The sequence below is a fragment of the Salmo salar genome, chromosome ssa06, assembly GCF_905237065.1.
Source record: "Salmo salar chromosome ssa06, Ssal_v3.1, whole genome shotgun sequence".
Lineage (NCBI taxonomy): Eukaryota > Metazoa > Chordata > Actinopteri > Salmoniformes > Salmonidae > Salmo > Salmo salar.
In genome coordinates, this window is record NC_059447.1 from 21,330,229 (window position 1) to 21,357,657 (window position 27,429).

At 42.3% G+C, this 27,429-nt stretch overlaps 1 protein-coding gene across 2 annotated transcripts; it reads left to right on the plus strand.

The window, feature by feature from the left end:
- The first annotated feature begins 2,762 nt into the window (after positions 1-2,762).
- On the plus strand, positions 2,763-25,635 carry LOC106606595 (NLR family CARD domain-containing protein 3). 2 transcript variants are annotated; one of them, XM_045719956.1, is made up of 11 exons: positions 2,763-2,876; positions 9,045-9,158; positions 9,271-9,384; positions 9,494-9,595; positions 13,688-13,718; positions 14,223-14,451; positions 14,705-16,484; positions 16,575-16,745; positions 19,990-20,163; positions 24,077-24,123; positions 24,266-25,635. In XM_045719956.1, the coding sequence occupies exons 1-11, from the start codon at positions 2,851-2,853 to the stop codon at positions 24,829-24,831; spliced, it is 3,354 nt and encodes a 1,117-aa protein (XP_045575912.1). In that variant the 5' UTR covers positions 2,763-2,850; the 3' UTR covers positions 24,832-25,635. The 2 variants fall into 2 exon arrangements, with proteins under 2 accessions (XP_045575912.1, XP_045575913.1); XM_045719957.1 differs by lacking the exon at positions 9,271-9,384 and having other exon boundaries at positions 2,774-2,876.
- Positions 25,636-27,429: the final 1,794 nt, after the last annotated feature.

Genomic DNA, 27,429 nt, shown 5'->3' on the forward strand with positions numbered 1-27,429 from the left:
ATAAATATTGGAGGCTGAGACAGGAGGGGTCAGGAGACACTGTGGCCCCATCTGATGAAACCCCGGACAGGGCCAAACAGGTAGGATATAACCCCACCCACTTTGCCAAAGCACAGCCTCCACACCACTGGAGGGATATCTCCAACCACCAACATACCATCCCGGGACAAGGCCGAGTATAGCCCACAAAGATCTCCGCCACAGCACAGCCCAAGGGGGGGCGCCAACCCAGACAGGAAGACCACGTCAGTGACTCAACCCACTCAAGTGACGCACCCCTCCCAGGGACGGCATGGAAGAACACCAGTAAGCCAATGACATGCCATTTTAAAAACAATGCAGCTATTTTGGGTTAAGACAAAAAACTATGAGTAAGGGCAAACATCATGATAAGCTTACAAGCTGGGTTTGAATAAGACATCTGATTAGAATGGCTGGTTTTATTATAGCTAATACATAACCAAATCATTGATGGATCAGTAGATAAAAGAAATGCATGTCTCTCGTCTGCTGTCATACGCGTAATCACACTCTCTCATCTGATTGTTCATTTCCCACGAACCGCAAGGCGACATCAGTGTTGCCAACAAATTTTCAGGGTAAATTGCTAGAGGCAGGTTGATTTGTTGCTGAAAGTTGCTAAGTGGCGTTGTGATGTCATTGCGTGATAACGTAAATCTGCGTCATTACGTAGGATACACAATAACGTTACTCAAATTGACTGGCCATCTCGGCAAAAAATATGATTTGACATTTGTTCAGGTACAGACTCCCACTCTTTTCTGTACAATTTTGATTGAGACATGTTGATTGATGTTGTAAGTTCTGTTCAAGATCAAACATTCGTGACCAACTATATACATTGGGTTTGGCCAGGGGTGAAAATCTGATATCCACTTTGGAGGGGACAATTACATTAAATTTTCTCAAGAGCAATTCCTGAGGGGGACACCAAAAGTAGTGCTGTAACACATAGCCTACATTGTAATATGGTAAATGTATATTGAGGAACCAAAGAAATAAGGTGTTTGCCGTACTCCTAACTACCGGTACCCAAAACTACACAACTAATCACAACAGCAATACCATTGCCTTTAACAAATCTTAGTTCAGTCACCAGTTTAAGTTGAGAGTGGGGGTATCCATGGCATTTTACAATTATGTTCCTATTTTACAAGTCCAAAAAATTGAGAACCTTTCATAATGTTGCCAAACAAAGACTCAACAAACTTACCTGAGACTCCCTGTCTCTGCCAGTCTGTCGCTGCATATCTGTCCCCAACTCTGCTGTCTGTGTGCCATCTGTTGCCTGCTCTGCCTAATGACATCATTGTGAAACATTTCCATTAGAATTTCATTTCTTTCTTATGAACATTTTATCAACTAGTCTTTGAGATATTAGGCTACTAGGGTTCTTACTATGCGTTTTGGTGTATTGAAAAATACTCTGATGTCCGTCTTTTATTTTTCTGCCATTTTTCTACTTGGCTGGCTGGCTACACACACACACACACACACTCAGTGTGTAGGTTATTTACAGTAGGAGATGGGCTTCTACCATCTTCTATCATTCTATTTGGGCTTCGATCTACAAGGTAGCTAGCAAATGTGAAACGGATTAAAATGACAAGAGTTGACAGCTGTATGAGTTCACCATTTACACAACATATGCTGCAACCTTTTGTAATTTTAATAGTTTGTTTCAAATTGGCTGGCTTCCAACAATAGCTGAATTTGCAAAGCTAGCGAGCACCAATTCAGTTTCAGTGGTGTTTGCTATAATCTTTGCTACCCGGGTTAAATAAAGGTGAAATAAAATAAATAAATAAAAGTTCCCTTGCGACAATTTAGCTTTTGCAACGAGACCATTAAATATATTTAAGACAATGGTAGAAGAGAGTGTAGTTCTGTTCAGTTTGGACTTGAGTTTATCGCTAACCTTATCACAGGGACTTTGAAGCACTAACTTACATCATCTGCATGCTGATTCCATCTTTGACGACGCCACATAAATGGAATAGGTACTAGCTAGCTTAATAGTTAATATTTGCGCGCTAGCTCTGCATATTCAGCTAGTGTGTGTGTGCGCGATTGACTGGATGAACCTCACGGCAGTTACGTGCAAACTAAGGAACTGGCAGTGGATCACACCATTGTGAGGCAAAGGGTGGGGAGGTCGCAATCTTTTGAAACTTAAAAACGCGCTATTAAGTGTCTATAATCAGCACAATTGCTTTCATTGCGTATTGTTAATATTATTTAAATTACATAGTTATGTTTCAGTGATATTGGGGGGGACAAATCATATTTTTCCCAGGATGGGGGGGTCGTGTCCCCCCTGTCCCCCCCCGGGATTTCCGCCCCTGGATTTGGCTCGTCGAACCCGTACTACTGCTGCTGCAGTCAGCCAACAATGATTTGCAATTTACTGAAATTGCTGCTGGCCTTCTGCAGACGTCACTCACAATGCACTTTTGCAGCCAGGCACGTGTGTTGTGACTGAGTGTGTGACAGAGAAAATTGTTTGTGTGTCATTTAGAGTTTCAAATACATTTTTAAAAGTAGCTACATTTGTTGCCAGGTGCTGTTTCAAATAAAATTTGCCAGGGTAGTCTGAAAAGTTGCTAAATGTAGCAACAAAATTGCTAAAGCGGCATTTGCGTCATCACACCCTCTCATCGGATTGGTCGATACTTGCGAATTCTTAGTCAGCATAATCCCTCATCTGATTGGTCGTGTAGGCTGCCCGTCTGACACTTTGGGATATGGCAAATATTGACGGCCCTCCTGCTCCTGTCTGCATACCTGTGACTGGCTATGATAATGTCAACTTCTAAACTGTAATACTTCATGGAAGAACATAGTCATTTGTTCAAGTAAGTGTGTAAATTTTTTTTCTTCAGGGAGTCAATTATTTGGCATATTTTGATGACTGTAGGCTTACTTAATCCAGTTTTACTGTCTACTACGTCGACAAATCCATATGGACCTTTGCCAGATAGGGCCTTCTCAAATAGTAGTACCCCTGCTGTATGGTATCATAGACCAGCCTTTTTCAAACAGTGTTATGAGTACTACCATGGTCAGCAAGCCAGCTTATGGAAATAATGTATTTCTGTTTTTTATTTTGAATAAATTTGCCAACATTTCTAAAAACCTGTTTGTGCTTTGTCATTATGGGGTAATGTGTGTAGATTGATTTATTCCATTTTAGAATGAGGCTGTAACGTAACAAAATGTGGAAAAAGTCAAGGGGTCTCAATACTTTTCGAATGCACTGTATCATACTAACTTTGAGCGTCTCAGATTTACATTGCATATGTTATGTCTAGTCTATGAGACACACTGCAAAGTTTGGATTGTGTATGTAGCTGTCATTTTTAGACAGGCTATTCTAGAAATGTATTTGACTCAATATGTTGACCATTTAAACAATGCATTCTCACCTCTGTGTCTGGAGCACACACACACACACACACACACACACACACACACACACACACACACACACACACACACACACACACACACACACACACACACAGTCAAGAGTCTAGCATGCTAAACCAGTTTAACCACTTTAGTCTCTATGGTAACCGTGGAGCACCTAGGTATAGTATGCTGCCCTGCTGTCTTTCTGTCACAGAAATAAAACTATGGGTGGGTCCATACAGTACATAATACAGTACAGGCCCTGGTCAAAAGTAGTGTAGTATGTAGGGAAAATGGTGCCATTTAGGACAGAGACATTATTTCTCACTTGCTGCCTAGTATATTAATGCCACTCATCTATTTATAGGCCCCAACTTGATCATACTCAGGTCATACCTATGCTAGTTGGTTTATTAAGTTAGAAAACCTAGCCTAGCCAGAGAGGAAGACGAGAGGGTCACACAAAAACATCCTGTGTATTAGATAGTTCACGGTACTAGATGGGTGTACCTAATAAACTGTAGATTGTATTTTCAACCAGTAACTATGGTGAAATAATGCAGATAAATTTTTTTACACTTTGGCAGTGTTAGTTTAATCAGCTCTTGTACAAAATTATATAAAACGCAGGGAAAACAGAATTTGGACTGCAATGGGCCTTTAATCTAACAGGCAACATTCTGAAATACACTATGTATACAAAAGTATGTGGACACCCCTTTAAATTAGTTGATTCGGCTATTTTAGCCACACCCGTTGCTGACAAGTGTAAAAAATCGAGCACACAGCAATGCAATCTCCATAGACTAACATTGGCAGTAGAATGGCCTTACTGAAGAGCTCAGTGACCACCTTTCCAACAAGTCAGTTTGTCAAATTTCTGCCCTGCTAGAGCTGCCGCGGTCAACTGTAAGTGCTGCTAATGTGAAGTGGAAACGTCTAGGAGCAACAACAGCTCAGCCGCGAAGTGGTAGGCCACACAAGCTCACAGAACAGGACCGCCGAGTGCTGAAGCGCGTAGCGCATAAAAATCGTCTGTCCTCGGGTTGCAACACTTGCTACCGAGTTCCAAACTGCCTCTGGAAGCAACGTCAGCACAATAACTGTTACTCGGGAGGTTAATGAAATGGGTTTCCATGGCCGAGCAGCCGCACACAAGCCAAATACCCAATTAGTTGCGTTATGTGTGCCGCCAATGGACTCTGGAGCATTGGAAATGCGTTTTCTAGAGTGATGAATCATGCTTCACCATCTGGCAGTCCGACGAATGAATCTGGGTTTGGCAGATGCCAGGAGAACGCTACCTGCCCAAATGCATAGTGCCAACTGTAAAGTTTAGTGGAAGAGGAATAATGGTCTGGGGCTGTTTTTCATGATTCGGGCTAGGCCCCTTAGTTCCAGTGAAGGGAAATCTTAATGCTACAGCATACAATGGCATTCTAGACGATTCTGTGCTTCCAACTTTGTGGCATCAGTTTGGGAAAGGCCGTTTCCTGTTTCAGTATGACAATGCCCCTCAAAGCGAGGTCCGTACAGAAATGGTTTTTCGAGATCAGTGTGGAAGAACTTGACTGGCCTGCACAGAGCCCTGACCTCAACTCCATCTAACACCTTTGGGATGAATTGGAACGCAGATTGCGGGCCTAATCGCCCAACATCAGTGCCCGACCTCACTAATGCTCGTGTGGCTGAATGGAAGCAAGTCCCTGCAGCAATGTTGCAACATCTAGTGGAAAGCCTTCCCAGAAGAGTGGAGGCTGTTGTAGTAGCAAAGGGGGAGACCAAATCCATATTAAAGCCCATGATTTTGGAATGAGCTATTCCACGAGCAGGTGTTCACATACTTTTGGTCATGTACACTGTAGTGTATATAATCAACCAGCATGGTCTCAAAGCTGGCTAGTCAGAGCATCCCTCCTCCGATTGGTTATTATGCCGTTTGATCTGCGTTTTTTTATTTTTTTTATTCAGTTCTTCTTTTGACCTATGTGAGGTGCATTGCAACGAAGAGGCAGAATTTAACGCACATCTACCGGTTACCGCTGGATTTCTCAACATGGTACCAGCGGGAGATTACACTGAGCGCAGAACTAAAATAACCAGAGCTCAGAACTATAATAATCATGGCTGCAAAGAAAAGAACAGGGGAATAAACTACCAGACCAGTTGATCTGACGTTGTTATGGTGTCAAGCCGGTTTAATACTAAACAGCGGAAATGGCATGGGAAATGGTAATTGTCTGCGTTCATTACTCCCAAACAGGAACAATGATATCGAAAAAGATTTATCGAAGAATCTGATATGACATCTGAAACAAAAGTATTTGACTGGAAATGTAGCCTGTCAATTATGAGGATTTATTAACACGTTTAATTGCTGACAATTACTTAGCCAAATTACGCCTACATCGAGGCTACTCTTCTGTGAAAATATAGTTAGGGAAGACCAACTTTTTATTAATAATTACGACATTGTAAATGAAAGTGATATGGATTGCAGCAACGTGTTGATACAGTGCCTTTGGAAAGTATTCAGACCCCTTGATTTTTCCAGATTTTGTTACATTACAGCCTTATTCTAAAATGTATTCATATTTTTTCCACCCTCAATCAACACACAATTTCCAATAATGATAAACCAAAAACAAGTTTGTAGACATTTTTGCTAATTTATTAAAAGTAAAAACTGAAATATGACATTTACATGAGTATTCAGACCCTTTACTCAGTACTTTGCCAAAGAGTTTAATCATGGTTTCATCAGTCCAGAGAGTCTTGTTTCTCATGGTCTGAGTTTTTATGTGCCTTTTGGCAACTCCAAGCGGGCTGTCATATGTCTTTCACTGAGGAGTGGCTTCCGTCTGGTCACTCTACCTTAAAGGTCTGATTGGTGGAGTGCTGCAGAGATGGTTGTCCTTCTGGAAGGTTCTCCCATCTCCACAGAGGAACTCTGGAGCACTGTCAGAGTGACCATCGGGTTCTGGTCACCTCCCTGACCAAGGCCCTTCTCCCCCGATTGCTCATTTTGGCCGGGCGGCCAGCTCTAGGAAGTGTCTTGGTGGTTCCTAACTTTCTTCCATTTAAGAATGATGGAGGCCACTGTGTTCTTGGGGACCTTCAATGCTGCAGAATTTTTTTGGTACCCCTCCCCTGATCTGTGCCTCGACACAATCCTGTCTCGGAGCTCTACGGACAGTTCCTTCGACCTCATGGCTTGGTTTTTGCTCTGACATGCACTGTGGAACCTTATATAGACAGGTGTGTGCCTTTCCAAATCATGTCCAATCAATTGAATTTACCGCAGGTGGACTCCAAGTTGTAGAATCGTCTCAAGGATGATCAATGGAAATAGGATGCACCTAAGCTACATTTTTAGTCTCATAGCAAAGGGTCTGAATACTTATTCAAGTAAGATATTTCTGTTTTTATTTTTTATAGAATAGCAATTTTATAGATTAGCATGTCTAAAAACATGTTTTCACTTTGTCATTATGGGGTATTGTGTGTTGATTAATTAGGATTTAAAAAAAAAAATCTGTTTTAAAATAAGGCTATAACCTAACAAAATGTGGTCTCATAGCAAAGGGTCTGAAAACTTATGTTTAAGGTATTATTTTTTATTAATTATTTTTATTTTTTATAAACTTGTTTTCGCTTTGTCATTATGGGGTATTGTGCGTAGATTGCTGAGCTTTTAAAATGTATATTTTTTTTTTTGAATAATGTAAAAAATTGTGGGGAAGGGGTCTGAATATTTTCCCAATGCACTGTATACAATTTAAATATAATTATAAATCAAAGCACTTTGCATCTGTGTATTTGGTTAAGATAACGACTTCCAAATAATACGAAATTACTCTCTCTTTCCACTTCTTTCCAATTCAAACATTATTAAAGAAACGATGTACAATATGCCACATTAGGCCAACTGGCATAATTTCTGTAGCCCTGTAAGAAAATATAAAGGATAACTTTTTAGCGTTTTCAAATTGTTCTACAAATAAATAATCCCCTCTATTAAAACATTGGCAGTGGTGTAAAGTACTTAAGTAAAAATACTACTTAAGTGTTTTTTGTGGGTATCTGTACTTTATTATTTATATTTCTGACAACTTTCACTTTTACTTCACTACATTCCTAAAGACAATGATGTACATTTTACTCCATACGTTTTCCCTGACATCCAAAAGTACTCGTCACATTTTGAATGGTTAGCAGGACAGAAATGTTTTCTAATTCACACACTTATCAAGAGAACATCCCTGGTCATTCCTACTGCCTCTAATCTGGCGGACTCACTAAACACATGCTTCGTTTATAGTGTTGGAGCGTGCCCCTGGCTATCCATAAATAAATAAAAACAAGAAAATGGTGCTGTCTGGTTTGCTTTATATAATGAATTAGAAAATATTTTATACTTTTACTTTTGATACTTAAGTATATTTGATCAATTACGTTTACTTTTGATACTTAAGTATATTTTAAACCAAATACATTTAGACTTTTACTCAAGTAGTATTTTACTGGGTGACTTTCACTTTTACTTGAGTCATTTTCTATTAAGGTTTCTTTACTTTTACTCAAGTATGGCAATTGCGTACTTTTTCCACCACTACACGTTGGAAATATTACTCATCACTACCAGTCTAACCACAATAAATGTATTACAATACAATAGAATTTGATAAAAAATACAACACAATCACGATTTAGTTTCAAATGTGTAGCCTATATTGCCGTAGTAGATTTGCCGTGATCAATGAAATACTATTGTTTCAGTTGTACAGAATGATTGCCAAGTAGATAAATCGCCCTTAGTCTCCTCAAATAGCAGGATTACATTGTTCCGATGATAATACCACCACGTTGGCAGCAATCAGGACTAAGAGTAAACCACAACATCCGCTTTAGGGAGAGGAACATTGGTGGCCTATAATGGTTAACGATAATCTATTTGCCATCGTTGGTTGCAGTTGGCCCACTATGTTTTCTCTTTTGGAATATGTTAAACTGTCTGCATTCACACAGGCAGCCCAATTTGGATAATTTTTTACATTTGTCTTTTGACTTATCACATCAGATATTTTCATCCAGATCTTTTCCAGAGCTAATCTGACTGGTCAAAATAAAACATATTCTAGTTAGGCTGCCTGTCTAAACGCAGCCACTGAGACTTAGGCCAGGATTCAAACCTACTGTATCTCACATTGTAGTGCGTTAGACATTTTAAAGGTAATTTCCGATTGAGGCAACAAATGCAGCTTTTACTGTTAATGCAATCTCTGCAAGCGCAGGAACATTGCCTTTAAAACGAACATCATTGACAGTGCCATCGGATTGAATCCCGGGCCGGCCTCAGTGATACGAGCAGCAGTGTGAAACAAAAATATTGAAGAGTAAACCCGACACAAGGCCTACTTGTGAACACCCACAGAGAGCATCTGCACTTGCACAGGAGTTCTCTTCGCTCTGCTCAACATGATAGCTGCGTGACAACAATAGCGAAGGAGATTGGCATCTCAGTTCGTGCTCTTTTTTGTTGTGGAAATCTGTCAAATGCTGCTTTTAAAATTATACCTTTTAAATGCTATTTTCCTATGGTTTTCTTGTAGGGTCCATCAAGCGAGACCAGACTCGCCCGTGTCAAGCTCTTGGTCAATCAAGAGTGATAAGTCAATGAATCACATTATGAACTTCAATGATGCTGCTGTCAATACCGATGAGAAGTAAGGAACTTATTGGTGGTAATCTTATTGGCAACATTATGTAATGTATCATCAATTTAATCAGATACACATAGCCTGTAAGTTGAGTCCTTTCATGTTGGGTTATTTACAGGGTTCAGCAAGAGAGACCAGACTCGCCCGTGCCTAGCTGTATGTCACTGAAGAGTGATACTTCAATGCATAAAATAATCAATTTCAAAGATGGCGCTGTCAAAACAGATGAGAAGTGAAGACTTTGCTTGTTATATTATCATAGGCAACATTTTGGAAATGTTTCATCACTGTATAGTAAGAGCCCTTTATAAGCTGACCAGTCCATATTTGGTTATTTACAGGGTCCAAGACTCACCTATGACTAGTTGTATGGTCCTGGAGAGTGATACTTCAATGGATATTACAACATATTCCATGAAGGGGGCACATTTAACTGATCAAAAGTAAGTTTATCTTATTTTATAATCTTAATACGCGATGAAAGGGACTGGCCATTGGTTTGCAATGTTCATAGCAATAATACATGCTGGAGTATTGTGGCAAAGGGAGGGAATGTCACCAGTAACTTTCAACATTTTTGAAACTTTCAAAGATTTAAGGTAATTTTCATAACATACAGTACCAGTCAAAAGTTTGGACACACATACTCATTCAATGGTTTTTCTTTATTTTTACTATTTTCTTCTACGTTGTAGAATAATAGTGAAGACATCAAAACTATGAAATAGCAAATATGGATTTTATAAAAATGTTTTATTTCACCTTTATTTAACCAGGTAGGCTAGTTGAGAACAAGTTTTCATTTGCAACAAAACATTTACAGCAAATCATGTAGTAACCAAAAATGTGTAAAACAAATCAAAATATATTTTATATTCTTCAATGTAGCCACCCTTTGCCTTGATGACAGCTTTGAAATCTTGGCATTCTCTCAACCAGCTTCACTTGGAATGCTTTTCCAACAGTCTTGAAGGAGATCCAACATTTGCTGAGCACTTGTAGGCTGCATTTCCTTCACTCTGCGGTCCAACTCATCCCAAAACATCTCAATTGGGTTGAGGTCAGGTGATTGTCGAGGCCAGGTCATCTGATGCAGCATTACATCACTCTCCTTCTTGGTCAAATAGCTCTTACACATCCTAGAGGTGTGTTGTGTCATTGTCCTGTTGAAAAAGGAATTATAGTCCCACTAAGCGCAAACCAGATGGGATGGAGTATTGCTGCAGAATGCTGTGGTAGCCATGCTGGTTAAGTGTGCCTTGAATTCTAAATAAATCACGGACAGTGTCACCAGCAAAGCACCCACACACCATCACACTTCCTCCTCCATGCTTCACAATGGGAACCACACATGCAGAGATCATCCGTTCACCTACTCTGCGTCTCACAAAGACACAGCGATTGGAAACAAAAATCGCAAATTGGGACTCATCAGACCAAAGACAAATTCCACTGGTCAAATGTCCATTGCTTGTGTTTCCAGCTCTGAGACAGGATTGTGTCGAGGCACAGATCTGGTGAAGGGTACCAAAACATTTCTGCAGTATTGAAGGTCCCCAAGAACACTGTGACCTCCATCATTCTTAAATGGAAGAAGTTTGGAACCACCAAGACTCTTCCTAGAGCTGGCCACCCGGCCAAACTGAGCAATCAGGGGAGAAGGGCCTTGGTCAGGGAGGTGACCAAGAACCCGATGGTTACTCTGACAGAGTTCCAGAGATCCTCTGTGGAGATGGCAGAACCTTCCAGAAGGACAACCATCTCTGCAGCACTCCACAAAAGAGTCCCTGTTCGGGGGCGATAGGTAGCCTAGTGGTTAGAGCGTTGGGCCAGTAACCGAAAGGTTGATGGATCAAATCCCTGAGCTGACAAGGTAAAAAGGTAAAAATCTGTCGTTCTGCCTCTGAGCAAGGCAGTTAACCTACTGTTCCCCGGGTGCCGTGGATGTCGATTATAGCAGCCCCCCCCCTGCACCTCTCTGATTCAGAGGGGTTGGGTTAAATGTGGAAGACACATTTCAGTTGAAGGCATTCAGTTGTACAACTGACTAGGTATCCCTATTTCCCAATCAGGCCTTTATGGTAGAGTAGCCAGACGGAAGCCACTCCTCAGTAAAAGGTACATGACGGCCCGCTTGGAGCGCACCAAAAGGCACCTAAACCAAGATTGAACTTTTTGGCCTGAATGTCTGGAGGAAACCTGGCACCATCCCTACGGTGAAGCATGGTGGTGGCAGCATCATGCTGTGGGGATGTTTTTCAGTGGCAGGGACTGGGAGACTAGTCAGGGTCGAGGGAAAGAGGACCGGACAAAGTACAGAGAGATCCTTGGTGAAACCTTGCTCCAGACCGCTCAGGACCTCAGACTGGGGGTGAAGATTCACCTTTCAACAGGAGAACGACCCTAAGCACACAGCCAAGACAACGCAGGAGTAGCTTCGGGACAAGTCTCTGAATGTCCTTGCGTGGCCCAGCCAGAGCCTGGACTTGAACCCGATCGAACATCTCTAGAGAGGTCTGAAAATAGCTGTGCAGCAATCAGCCCCTTGATTAGTCCCTATCCAATTAGTCCCTATCCAATCTGACAGAGCGTGTGAGGATCTGCAGAGAAGAATAGGAGAAACTCCCCAAATACAGGTGTGCCAAGCTTGTAGCGTCTTACCCAAGAAGACTCGAGGCTGTAATCACTGCCAAAGATGCTTCAACAAAGTACTGAGTAAAGGGTCTGAATACCTATGCAAATGTGATATTTCAGTTTTTTATTTGCTAAAATAAAAATAAAAACAGTATTTGCTTTGTCATTATGGGGTATTGTGTGTAGATTGATGAGGGGGAAAAACTATTGAATCAATTTTAGAATAAGGCTGTAATGTAACAAAATGTGGAAGAAGTTAAGGGGTCTGAATACTTTCCAAATGCACTGTATATTTTGATACGTTTTATTTATTTATTTATTTTACTACATTAATATGTCTTTACTGTAAATGTTTTGTGGCCGAACTGGTGGCAGTTGTGAAAAAAGTCAATATTTGGAAGAGTTGCAGAGGTAATTGCAAATGATGCCAATGTTGATTCAGATGCTGTTTCCATTCATTAGGCTTTTTTCTCTTGAACAATATGGTCTATCCACTAGAAACTGATGGACAATATGGAGACATACACTGAGTATACAAAACATTAAGGACACCTGCTCTTTCCATGACATGGACTGACCTGGTGTATCCAGGTGAAAGCTATGATACCTTATTGATGTCACTTGTTAAATCCACTTCAATCAGTTGTGGCGTACCGTGGACAAGCCACCAGGGGGAGACTCGTCGAAGCCTGGTGACAGACGGAGTCTACATCATGCTGGACGTGCCAGGTCTCAACGGGTCCTCTGGCCAGGATGAATTGGAGCTGATTAAGACTGTTGAGTAATCAAGGGGCTGATTGCTCACCAGCCGTACGGACCCATAAAGCTTCCAGGAGGGCAGCACACGGGAGGGTTGGAGATAGGACTTCTATCTGGTAGCAACCTCTCACTAACGTTCTGCTAGAACCCACCCCGCCCCCCCAAAACATTTTTTTAAGTGCTTTTGATAGTAGGTGCCAGGTGCACCAGTTTGTGTCAAGAACTGCAACACTGCTGGGTTTTTCACGCTCAACAGTTTCCCGTGTGTATCAAGAATGGTCCGCACTCTTAGAAAAAGAGTTTCGAAAGGTTTTTTTGGGCTGTCCCCATAGGAAAACCCTTTTTGGTTCCAGGAAGAACCATTTTGGGTTCCATGTAGAATCCTCTGTGGAAAGGGTTCTACATGGAACTCATAACGGTTCTACTTGGAATCAAAGTGGTTCTAATTGGAACCAAAAAGGGTTCTTCAAAGGGTTATCCTATGGGGATAGCTAAATAACCCTTTTAGGTTCTCAATGGCACATTTCTTTCTAAGAGTGCACCACCCAAAGGACATCCAGCCAACACAACTGTGGGAAGCATTGGAGTCAATATGGTCTAGCATCCCTGTGGAATCCTTTCAACACCTTGTAGAGTCCATGCCCTGACGAGTTGAGGTGTTCTGAGGTGAAACAGGGGATACAACTCAATATTAGGAAGGTGTTCCTAATGTTTGGTATACTCAGTGTAAATGAAGATGAAGAAAATATATTTTATATGAATACATTTTTTTAAAAGTTATTCAAGTATAAATGACTTATAAATGTATTATTTCACTATTTATATATTCTCATCCCATTCCTTTACTAGATTGTGTGTATAAGGTTTTGTTGTCGAATTTTAAAACATATAAATTAATAGAATCATAGATTGCCAAGAATTACCCTAATTAATTACCAAAATTACAGTAACTTTCGAAATTACCGGTTAATTTTGCAACCCTACACTGGAGACAAAAAAAACAGAAAGCTTAAATTTACTTAATCTTTTCCCCCAATTGTTATTCACAATGTCCTGTGATCACATTCAGTACTTTATTTTTGTATTGCCTATTGAATTAAAAACACTGAATGGAATTAATCAGAAATGTGTTTTACTCACAGGGACACAATTGACCTGTCTCCCATTCTCCAGGTATGTACTGTAGTGTTTTTAAAATTTTTTTATAGTGGGTCTGCCCACCAGACATTCACTTTTAACTCTAGCTTGCTTATTTTGTCTACTGTACCCTGTCATGGAAATTCTAACCAATAAGGAGAGTCATTTCTTCAAACAATCAGACTGTAGGTGATTTGTTGAGAGCCCAATGATTCTGAGGAATCATGGGTCTTTTATATTTATATATATATATATATATATATATATATATATATAGAGAGAGAGAGAGAGAGAGAGAGAGAGAGAGAGAGAGAGAGAGAGAGAGAGAGAGAGAGTAGAACATGAAATGTCTTACTATTGTTAAGCATATAATTGTTAACTATTAATATTAAACAAATCAGGTAAATACGTAATTTTTCTCTCACAACCCCTCTCATCTGCCTGTCTACTTCACTTCCTCTATTAAATAATAAGATGCTTACTACCCACTGAAAGATTCCTGTGGTTTTATCATAGTATTGATGATTATGCTGTTTTCAGAGGCTTGAAGACAGTGTTCTCAAGTTCTGGTTGGATGAGATGAAGACTTTCAAAAGGGATCTAAGTCAGGAGTATCCACACCAATTTGATAGTAATCTGGAAAATAGTAATGTCTTGAATGATGTTACGATGATGCTACAGAAATGTGCCAGAGAAGGAGCTTTAAAGATCACACTGCACTCTCTATGGATTTCCAACCAGGAATCGCTTGCTCACACAGTGGAGGAAAGTAAGTTGTTAAAGCGATCATCATATCAGTAGAAATGTGGAAGACAGTACAGATGTTTCAGCCAAGAGGGTCCAGGTGGTTAGTGGAACTAAGAAAACATTTCCTTTCATGGCTGTGTTGTAGTTTATATTGACCTGGTCTGAGTTGTTCCGTGACTTAATGCCCACTCTACACTGTCATTTGCTGAGCCCCTGTTCTATCACTGACATTTCTGAATGACATGAACACTCTGTGAATGTTGTTTTCTTCTCAGGCGAAGTCTTAAGGACATGTCAAGAAAAGCTCAAATCGAGTCTCAGGAATAAGTCTGAATATGTGTTTGAGGGTCTCCCAAAGCAAGGTTATCCAACACTTCTAAATGATATCTACACAGATATGTACATCACTGAGGGTGGTAGAGGAGAGGTTGAAGATGAACATGAGGTAGGACAGATTGAGAATGTATCCAAGAGAGCAGCAACACAAGAGACTGTGATCAAAAGTAATGACATTTTCAACCCATTACCTGGACAAGAGGGAACTATCCGGTCTGTGCTCACAAAGGGAGTCGCTGGAATTGGAAAAACTGTCTCTGTGCAAAAGATCATATTGGACTGGGCTGAAGGAAAGGCAAATCAGGACATTTGTTTCATACTTGCTCTTCCATTTCGTGTGTTGAATCTGATCAAACACGAAGATTACAGCTTGATTCAGATTATTCACAATTTCTTCCCAGAGATGCAAGAGTTAAAAAGTATTGACAGTGATCAGAACAAAGTTTTGTTAATCTTCGATGGTCTGGATGAGTGTCAACTTCCTCTAGACTTCCAGAACAATGAAACATGTTGTGATGCCCATAAGTCAACTTCAGTGGATGTGCTGCTGACAAACCTCATCAAGGGAAATCTGCTTCCCTCTGCTCTCCTCTGGATAACCACACGACCTGCAGCTGCCAATCGCATCCCACCTGAATGCTTTTACAGGGTGACAGAGGTGAGAGGGTTCAATGACCAACAGAAGGAAGAATACTTCACCAAGAAAATCCTTGATAAGAGTCTGGCTAGCAGAATTACCACACACGTGAAGTCATCAAGGAGCCTCTACATCTTGTGCCACATACCAGTTATCTGTTGGATTGTAGCCACTGTTCTACAGGGACTACTGGTAGAAGCATGTAGCAACGAAATTCCCTGCACTTTGACACAGATGTACTCTAATTTAGTGGCCCTTCAACTACAAATGAAGAGCAAGAGGTCCCAAAGCACTAACCAGTCCAAGTCAGAGGATGACATCATTCAGAAACTGGGGGAGTTAGCTTTCCAACAGCTGGAGACTGGAAATCTTGTATTCTACGAAGAGGACCTGAAAGAGATCGACATTGATGTCAGTGAAGCATCAGAGTATTCTAGTTGGTTTACGGAGATCTTTAAGGAAGAATTTGTTCTGCACCAAAAGAGGATATTCTGCTTTGTGCATCTGAGTGTTCAAGAGTTCCTGGCTGCTTTGTTTGTGTTTCTGACGTTTCAAAGAAGTGGCAAAAATCTACTGGACAAATCACTACTTGCGAGGTTGTCATTGAAAGGACGATCTTTAATCAACCTGTACAAGAGTGCAGTGGACCGAGCATTACAGAGTCAGAATGGACACCTGGACCTTTTCCTTCGCTTCCTTCTGGGCCTCTCACTGGAGTCAAATCAGGCTGCCTTAAAGGGCTTGACACAAACACAGGCAGGAAGCAGCACAGAGGACATTCAGAGAACAGTGCAGTACATTAAGAAGAAGATCAAAGAGTATCCCTCTCCACAGAGGTGCATCAATCTTTTCCACTGTCTGAATGAACTTAATGACAACACCCTAGTGCAGGAGATCCATAGTTACCTGAGCTTAGGTTCCCTACAAGTAAGGAACCTTACACCTACACAGTGGTCGGCTCTGGCCTTTGTGTTGCTGACTTCACAGGAGGACCTGGATGTGTTTGAACTGAAGAAGTATGTCCAATCTGATGGAGGGCTTTTGAGGCTGCTGCCAGTGGTGAAGTTATCAAGAATGGCAAGGTTAGTACCAGTCTCAGCACTTTGATAATGCATTTTTTTGCTAAATAAACTCAAGTCATAACTGAGATACTATGCCGCTCACATCTACAGATTGGATGGTTGCAATCTTACTGACAAATGCTGTGAGGCCTTGGCCTCGATCATAGGCGCAAGCTCTAGTCTAGTAGAGCTGGACCTAAGCGACAACAACCTGCAGGATTCAGGAGTGAAGCTCCTCTCCAAAGGATTGGGGAATCCACACTGTAAGCTGGAGATACTTCGGTGAGTACTGTGCATGTACAGTCAGGTCAATAATTATTGTCACCCTTGATAAAGATGAGCAAAAAATACTCCATAAAATACATATTGCCATGAGGTTGTGTTTGGTTGTAAACGCAACCAAATATCAACATTTTGAAGGAGATCTGCTTGGATAGTTCCATCTGTGCCACTGACTTAGTCTGACTTTTTTTATTCTAGTTTGTCTACAAATTAGTAATTGATATGCTGGATTTACGTCTCCATCTCAACCAAAAATCTAAGTTAAAGAATAGGACTAAATCAAACTTTTTTTTATAATGTATTTAAAGTTTGAGTTGATTTATTCCTATTCTTTAACTTCGATTTTTGGTTGAGATGAAGACGTGAATCAAAAATATTGTAAATATTATTAATTTGTAGACAAACTAGAATTAAAGCCAGACTTAGTCAGTGGCAGAGATGGAACTATCCAAGCAGAATATACATATCCTTCAAATGTTGATATTTGGTTGCGTTGACAACTTTTCAAATACACTAAATACCCTACTAACTTGTCGACAACTGAAGTTAACAATGATATGTTGGGTTCACGTCTCTAACTCAAACAAAAATACAAGTTAAAGAATGGTATTCAGCCAGTGGCTCAGATGTAACTTTCCAAGCAAATCAAATCAAATGTTATTGGTCACATACACATGGTTAGCAGATGTTAATGCGAGTGTAGTGAAATATCTTGTGCTTCTAGTTCCGACAGTGCAATAATATCTAACAAGTAATCTAACAATTCCCCAACAACTACCTAATACACACAAATCGAAAGGGGTGAATGACAATATGTACATATAAATATATGGATGAGCGATGGCCAAGCTACATAGGTAAGGTGCAATAGATGGTATAAAATACAGTATATACATCTGATATGAGCAATGTAAGATATGTAAACATTATTAAAGTGGCATTATTTAGAGTGCATTGTATAAAGTGACAAATGATCCATTTATTAAAGTGGCCAGTGATTGGGTCTTAATGTAGGCAGCAGCCTCTCTGAGTCAGTGATTGCTGTTTAGCAGTCTGATGGCCTTAAGATAGAAGCTGTTTTTCAGTCTCTCAGTCCCAGTAGATACATCTCCTTTAAATGTTGATATTTGGTTGCATTGTCAACTAAACACAATTCAATATTACTTTTGTAATACAGTAAATAGCTTAAAGTTATCTTACAAACTAATATAACATTCAACCTTAAAATGAGTAACACATCCATAGCCACATTGAGGTTACTGGAACTATAAATGTCTTCTTATGTAATCAAATAAAGCGTGTATGTCCAAGATAGCCTGCATAGGTCGTCTTAGGTCTGTGGAGATCTTAACAATTGTTGTAGTAATTTGCACAGAATCTCAAATGGCATTGATCACTTGCACCAACTAGCCTACTTTTAATGTAATCTCAACTGCAATCCAGGTCATTTGGTTCAAATCAAATTTTATTGGTCACATACACATGGTTAGCAGATGTTAATGTGAGTGTAGTGAAATGCTTGTGCTTCTAGTTCTGACAGTGCAGTAATATCTAACAAGTAATCTAACAATTCCCCAACAACTACCTAATACACACAAATCGAAAGGGGTGAATGAGAATATGTACATGTAAGTATATGGATGAGCGATGGCCGAGCGACACAGGCAAGGTGCAATAGATGGTATAAAATACAGTGTATATACATGTGATATGAGTAAAGTAAGATATGTAAACAATATTAAAGTGGCATTATTTAAAGTGGCATTGTTTAAAGTGACTCGTGATCCATTTATTAAAGTGGCCAGTGATTGGGTCTCAATGTAGGCAGCAGCCTCTCTGAGTTAGTGATTGCTGTTTAGCAGTCTGATAGCCTTGAGATAGAAGCTGTTTCTCAATCTCTCGGTCCCAGCTTTGATGCACCTGTACTGACCTCGCCTTCTGGATGATAGCAGTGTGAACTGGCAGTGGCTCGGGTGGTTGTTGTCTTTGATGATCTTTTTGGCCTTCCTCTGACATCAGGTGCGGTAGGTGTCATGGAGAGCAGGTAGTTTGCCCCCGGTGATGTGTTGTGCAGACCGCACCACCATCTGGAGAGCCTTGCGGTTGAGGGCGGTGCAGTTGCTGTACCAGACGGTGATACAGCCCAACAGGATGCTCTCGATTGTGTGTTTGTCAGGGTTTTGGGTGGCAAGCCAAATTTCTTCAGCCACACTGTGTGGGTAGACCATTTCAGTTTGTCTGTGATGTGTACACCCAGGAACTTAAAACGTTCCACCTTCTCCACTGCTGTCCCTTCGATGTGGATAGGGGGGCTGCTCCCTCTGCTGTTTCCTGAAGTCCACGATCATCTCCTTTCTTTTGTTGACATTGAGTGAGAGGTTGTTTTCCTGACACCACACTCCGAATGCCCTCACCTCCTCCCTGTAGGCTGTCTCGTCATTGTTGGTGATCAAGCCCACTATTGTTGTGCTGTCTGCAGACTTGATGATTGAGTTGGAGGTGTGCATGGCCACGCAGTCATGGGTGAACAGGGAGTACAGGAGAGGACTGAGCACACATCCTTTCAGGCCCCAGTGTTGAGGGTCAGCGAAGTGGAGATGTTGTTTCCGACCTTCATCACCTGGGGGCCTCCCGTCAAAGTCCAGGACCCAGTTGCACAGGGCAGGGTTGTTCTACTATTAGATGAAGCACAGTGATCTGTTGTGTAAATGAACAAAATATCTGGCATTGTATTCCCATTTGAACCTTTCTGTGCTTTTAAATGGTTGAAAACGCAGTGATAGATATTTGAGTGGCAACTAAACCAAAAATGAGACATTGTTTTTCCATTGGAATTTGGTTGTGCTTTTAGATGTTTGAAAGCATAGTGATAACACATTGGAAATTCAACTTTTGGCTGACTTTTTGAGTGGGTGAATAAAGGTTGACATGTCATTGATCAACGTCTCTACCAAATATTACCCAAATTTCCATGATGAAATGACATGGTGTGTCTAGTGGGAAAGGCCCATTTCGGCAGTGCAAGTGGCGAGATTGCAGGCCGAGGTTTCACTAATCCCCACTGCTACAAATATTCACTATATTGCATTGACATTTTTGCCAAGGTTCAGGGACAAATTAGTAAGCGATTGTGAAAGGTGCTTTAGCATGTGAAATAAAAAAGGTTGCTTGTTTTTGCTCTTCAGTGAAAATGTCTGGCCCTCAACCACCCTCCAACCTTCATCCTCCCTCCATTTTTCTACAGGCTCTCACTATGTGGAATTACAGACGAGGGCTGTGTTTCTCTAGCCATGGCTTTGAGTTCAAACTCAACACACCTTAAAGAGTTGGATCTGAGCTTCAACTATCCAGAGGAATCAGGGGTAGAGCAGCTTTCTGCTGTACTGGAGGATCCACACTGTAAACTAGAGGCACTGAGGTGAGTTATGCCTCATCTGCATTCATCTTTTAGGGAATATACAGTTTGCGCAAAAATAATATTGGAGTAATCACTAAACATGTTGAGCACAAATAAGTGACATCAGGAAGCAGGTGCAGTTAGTGAGTTTAATAATAATGATTCAAGAGAAGCGTCTGACATAGAAACATAAACAATAGTACATGATGACTGATAACAAAAGAGTGCTATTTAAAGGGTAGGTAATCAAGGGAGTAATCAAGTCCAGGTGTGACTGACAAGACGCAGGTGTGTGTAATGATAGTTGCCAGGTGTGCGTAAAGATGGGTTGCCAGGACCGGTGGTTAGTAGACCCCCTGATGCGCGGCTCCAGCCGCAGGACGATACTGGCCAGTGAGGAGCGGGCCCGTCCGGAATACAAAGATGGAAATCTCGGATGATGTTGGGATCTAGAATGTCATCCACTGGAACCCAACACCGCTCCTCTGGATCGTACCCCCCAGTCCACTAGATACTGGAGCCGACCCCCACGACGTCGGGAGTCCAGGAGTGATCTGACGGCATAGGCAACTCCCCTCGATGTACAAGGGAGGCGGAGGGGTGTCATGGGGGATGGCATCAGCCAGGGGACCGGGAACCACCGGCCTGAGGAGGGAAATGTGAAAAGATGGTGAGATCCGGTAGTTAGTGGGGAGTTGTAATCTGTAAGTTACCTCGTTGACCCTCCGGAGGACCTTGAACAGCCCCAGGCGAGCGGGAGGTTCCTGGTGGAGAGCCAGACGCGATCACCAGGATGGAGTAAGGGAGCCTTACTGCGGTGGCGATCTGTCTGCTCTTTCTGATGGCAGATGGTGCGCTGGAGTCTCACGTGGGCATCGTTCCATACCTCTTCTGCGCAGATAAACCACTCATCCACCGCAAGAGCTTCGATCTGGCTCAAGAGTCCATGGAGCCAGGGCTGGCTGATAACCCAGAACACACTGGAAGGGAGTCAGCCCGGTGGAGGAGTGTCGCAATTAATTCTGGGCGTATTCAGCCCAAGGAAGGAATTAGGCCCACTCCCCCTGCCGGTCCTGGCAGTGGCTCCTCAGAAAACTCCCCAGCTCCTGGTTCATCCTCTCCACCTTCCCGTTAGACTGAGGCCGGTACCCGGAAGTGAGGCTGACCGTGACCCACAGCTTCTCCATGAAAGCCTTCCATACATGTGATGTGAATTGAAGGCCACAATCGGAGACGATAACTTCCACGAAGTCATAGTACCGGAAGACCTGCTTCAGCGACCTGGAGAGCGGTAGGGAGACCAGAGAGAGGGATGAAACTGCATGATTTAGAGAATCTGTCCACTATGACCAACATGGTTGTAAAACCATCGGAAGATGGGAGATCAGTGACAAAATCAATGGACAGATGAGACCAGGGATACTGAGACACGGGAAGGGGAAGGAGTTTACCTGCTGGAGTGTTCGGGGGGGATTTGGATTGGGCACATACGGAACAGAAGTTGACATAACGAGTGACATCCTGTGCCAGTACTTTCCAGAGATGGACTGAATGGTACTTGGATGTCCAGCAACAACAGCTGTGTGCGTCCAGGTCAATAGCCGATCCCTTATCCCCATGGGAACGTAGGTGCACTCAGGAGGACAGGTGGCATGTGCGAGTTCCCTCTCCAGGGCCTGGCGAATGTCCACATCTACGTCCCAGAGCACGGGGGCTACGACTCGAGGGGGCGAGATTATGGGTGCACTCAAAACAGGAACTTCTCCCGAATAATAGAGACAGGACAGGGCATCGGCTTTGATGTTTTTTTTTTACCTGGGCGATATGTCAGCGTGAAATCGAATCTGGTGAAGAAAAGGGCCCATCTGACTTGGCGTGGGTTAAGTCACCTTACTGTCTGTATGTACTCCAGGTTCCGATGGTCGGTAAGAATGAGAAATGGGTCCTGGGTGCCCTCCAGCCAGTGTCTCCACACCTCTAATGCCAGCTCCCGATCAGCAACATCGTAGTTCCTCTCTGCAGGAGACAGCTTTTTTGAGTAATATGCAAATGGATACAATTTCTGTGGATTACCTTGACGTTGGGACAGGACAGCCCCAACACCTACTTCTGAAGCGTCCACCCCCACCACAAAGGGCAGCGTAGGATCTGGATGTTTAAGCAACAGGGCGGAGGTGAAACGACCCTTCAGTAGGCTGAAGGCTTCGTCAGCTATAGAATTCCATCCCAACTTCCGGGGACCACCCTTGAGGAGAGAAGTGAAAAAGGCGATCCAGCTAAAGTTCTTTAATTAATCGTCTGCAGGAGTTGACAAATCCCCCAAAACGTTGTAACCCCTTTATGGTGGTTGGGACTGGCCATGGCCTGACAGCAGCCACCTTCCTCTCATCCATCATGACTCCTTGCTGGCCGATCTGGTAACCCAAAAAGGAGACCTCCTCTTGATGGAATTGACGTACAGGTGGTTGGCCAGGAAACATTCCAGGACTACTCAGACGTGAGCGATGTGCTCCTCCAAGGTAGCCGAGTCGACCAGGATGTCATCGATATAGATGACCACCTGGCATCCAAGCATGTCACGGAACACCTCGTTGACGAATGCCTGGAACACTGACGGAGCATTGGCTAATCCAAAAGGCATCACCAAGTACTCGTAGTGACCAGACATCGTGCTGAAGGCAGTCTTCCATTCATCCCCCCACGGATGAAATTGTAGGCACTCTGCAGGTCCAACTTGGTGAAAAACCGGGCCCCGCAGAGTTGTTCAATCGTGGCCGGCACCAACGGAAGAGGTGATGTAATTCAGATTTCTGTAATCGATGCAGGGAGCAATCCTCTGTCCTTCTTGGCCACGAAGAAGAAGCAGGGGAGGTGGATGTGCGAATGAAACCCTGCTGGAGAGCCTCCTGGATGTACTCCTCCATCGCCTTGGTTTCAGCCACCGACAGAGGGTAGATGCGGCTGCACAGAGCCTGCAAACAGGTCGATGGCACAGTTCCATGGGCGATGAGGAGGGAGACAGGTGGTGCGGGTCTTGGGAAAAAACTCTGGGATGTTGGCCTGAAGGGCAACCACAGGACTCTCAACCAATGTGGAACCACAGGGAAAGGGTAAGCAGGTCTTCCAGCATTTGGGTACCCAGTTATTAGATGTAAATGAGGGCATCCAAGGATAGGTTGTCGTCTCGGGTACGCCGACTCCGTCTGGACCTCTTTGCGCAATCCTCTTCTGAATAGGATGCGGAGTGCTGGCTCATTCCATCCGCTGGATGCTGCTACTGTCTGAAAGATGAATGAGTACTCTGTCGTGGTCTGGCCATCCTGCCCATCCTGCTGTAGTTGGAGCAGGCGCTCACCCCCCTCTCTGCCCTCCGGTGGACAGTCGAAGACTCCCCTGAACAGAGCCATGAACCGCTCATAGGAACCCAGCTCTTCCTCTCCTCTCTCCCAGACGGCCGTGGCCCACTCCAACGCCCGTCCAGTCAGCAGAGAAATGACCGTGGCAACCTTGGACCTCTCGGTGGTGGGGGCTCTCATCTGATGAGCGAAATAGAGGGAGCACTGGAGTAGGAAGCCATGGCATTTCAACCCAGCTCTGTGCGTAATGATGGTTGCCAGGTGTGCGTAAAGATGGGTTGGCAGGACCGGTGGTAAGCAGACCGGTGATGTTGAGCGCCAGAGTGGGGACAAAACCATACATTAAGTTAGTACTCTCTCGAAACGTATGGTATTTAAAAACACGTTCATGTATATAGAGCAGTGATCATAATTCAGTTGTTTGACTGTTGAATTCTAAACACATTTCAAAATGTGATAAAGTGAATTCTTACAATAAAAGTGCTCTGGCTCAGAAATTGCAGTAATACTAATGTTAACCACACATTTGCCACAAAACTGTAAAATATATGCTCACAGTTCTGGTTTTCAACTTTCAGTATTGACCGTCTTGGATCAAGCAGGGAAAAATGGAGGCTCTTGAAATGTAAGCTATGTTGTATTGTTTTATCTGTGGTGGTTTTAAATCTGTGAATCAAGGCTCTACAAGCCAGCAAACTTTCTCTGCCTCCGAATCTGTAAACAGATTGAAACTCCAGTCCTTCCTAACCCCTCTCTTTCATTTACAGATGCATGCCAGCTTACACTAGATTCAAACACAGCAAACAAAATGCTGCGAATAAGTGAAGATGGAAGAAACGTTGCAAAAACAAGGGAGGTGCAGCTCTACGCCGATCACCCTGACAGATTCAGCCTGGCAAATGTACAAGTGCTGTGTAGAGAGAGTCTTTCTGATCGCTGCTACTGGGAAGTTGAATTTGGTTGTAAAACTACTAAGATTGCAGCAACGTATAGAGGGATACCCAAGATGGAGGATGGGTACAAAAGTTGGCTAGGCTGGAATGAAATGTCATGGAGTTGGTACTGCACAGATGATGGAGGTTTCTCAGCAAGACATAATAGAAAAAGGACTCCAGTTTGTGCCCCTCCCACAGATTCTAACCGGGTAGGAGTGTATTTGGACTGGCCTGCTGGCACTCTGACTCTGTATAGTGTCACCTTTGACATGGTGACTCTCCTGCACACATTTTACACCACTTTCACTGAGCCCATCTACCCTGCATTTTCTGTAGTTGACACACTTTGCCTCTGTCCCATAGAATCTACCAATGAGACACATGAATATGCCCAATAAGGAGCCAGTTAGGATATTTTCACATATAATTTGGTACCCTGATCTGGATCCCTATTGGGCATTCATAAGAGCTGGAAATAACTTTTTCAGGATGGACTTCACAGGAAGCACTTTATATATGTTATTATGCTTGTTTGTATTGGTCAAGAAGAAACATTTAATGTACAGTATATGGGGAAAAATGGGTATTGTTTTGTATTTTATACTTTGTCAATGTAGATTTGATATATGAACATTTATATTTATAGATGTTATACTCTGTCAATGTTAATTTAAATATATATTCATATGGACAGTTATTAGATTGGAAGTGGATGTATTTGATCCACAACAATAGTTTAAATCATTATGTGACGGTAGAAAGCAAAGCTCTTTTGATATGCAGAAGGAAATAGTAGTCTAGATTGTTTACATTATCTGATTTTCAATTAAGACGTTCTTTTTAACCTACATTTATGAAGCATTAAGAGCTTGCAATCATACTTAATAGATTCACATCTGTAACAGTTAGCTGCAAAATTAACATAAGCAACAACAGTTTCCGTAGCCAAGCACAAACCAAGTGCAACATTGCATCATTATAGTGGTCCTGTATGACTCAGTTCGTAAAGGCATGCAATGCCAGGTATATGGGTTTGATTCCCGGGCCACCCGTATGTAAAATGAATGCACCCATGATTGTAAGGTGCTTTGGATAAAAGCATCTGCAAAATGACATGTATTACAGTAATAGTGAAGACATCAAAACTATGAAATAACACATATGGAATCATGTAGTAACCAAAAAAGTGTTAAACAAATTAAAATGTTATATTTGAGATTCTTCAAAGTAGCCACCCTTTGCCTTGATGACAGCTTTGCACACTCTTCGCATTCTCTCAACCAGCTTCATGAGGTAGTCACCTGGAATGCACTTCAATTAACAGGTGTGCCTTGTTAAAAGTTAATTTGTGGAATTTCTTTCCTTAATGCGTTTGAGCCAATCAGTTGTGTTGTGACAAGGTAGGGGTGTTATACAGAAGATAGCCCTATTTGGTAAAAGACCAAGTCTGTATTATGGGAAGAACAGCTCAAATAAGCAAAGAGAAATTACTTTAAGACATGAAGGTCAGTCAATCTGGAAAATGTCAAGAACTTTGAAGTGCTATGATGAAACTGGCTCTCATGAGGACCGCCACAGGAAAGGAAGACCAAGAGTTACCTCTGCTGCAGAGGATAAGTTCATTAGAGTTACCAGCCGCAGAAATTGCAGCCCAAATAAATGCTTCACAGAGTCCAAGTAACAGACACATCTCAACATCAACTATTTTTTATTTATTTATCGTTTATTTAACAAGGCAAGTCAGTTAAGAACAAATTATTATTTACAATGACGGCCTACTCCGGCCAAACCCTGACCTGGACAATGCTGGGCCAATTGTGTGCCGCCCTATGGGACTCCCAATCATGGCCGGTTGTGATACAGCCTGGAATCAAACCAGGGTCTGTAGTGACACCTCTAGCACTGAGATACAGTGCCTTAGACCGCTGCGCTGCTCGGGAGCCCCAAAGCATGTTGACAGTGGTGGGATGGGGACTGTTCAGAGGAGACTGCGTGAATCACGCTTTCATGGTCGAATTGCTGCAAACAAACCACTACTAAAGGACACCAATAATAAGAAGAGACTTGCTTGGCCAAGAAACACAATCAATGGACATTAGACCGGTGGAAATCTGTCTTTTGGTCTGATGAGACCAAATTTGAGATTTTTGTTTCCAGCCGCTGTGTCTTTGTGAGACGCAGAGTGGGTGAACGGATGATCTCCACATGTGTAGTTCCCACCGTGAAGCATGGAGGAGGAGGTGTGATGGTATGGGGGTGCTTTGCTGGTGACACTGTGAGTGATTTATTTAGAATTCAAGGCACACTTAACCAGCATGTCTACCACAGCATTCTGCAGCAATACGCCATCCCATCTGGTTTGCGCTTAGTGGGCCTATCATTTATTTTTCAACAGGACAATGACACAACACACCTCCAGGCTGCATACGGGCTATTTGACCAAGAAGGAGAGTGATGGAGTGCTGCATCAGATGACCTGGCCTCCACAATCACCCGACCTCAACCCAATTGAGATGGTTTGTGATGCGTTGGACCGCAGAGTGAAGGAAAAGCAGCCAACAAGTGCTCAGCATATGTGGGAACATTCCAGGTGAAGCTGGTTGAGAGAATGCCAAGAGTGTGCAAAGCTGTCATCAAGGCAAAGGGTGGCTACTTTGAAGAATCTCAAATATAAAATATATTTTGTTTTGTTTAACACTTTTTTTGGTTACTACATGATGCCATATGTGTTATTTCATAGTTTCAATGTCTTCGCTATTATTTTACAATGTTGAAAATAAAAATAAAGAAAAACCCTTGAATGAGAAGATGTATCCAAACTTTTGACTGGTACTGTATGTAAATAAGTTATTTCAGTTTTTTTCAATATACTTGATGATGACTAAAACCAAATGGAAACTGTGTAGAGATGATAATGGACCTATATTTATTTATACAGTTTCTTGACTGACCAGCTCACTAATATTCACTGTGCACAGTCAATGGACCTACTGTAC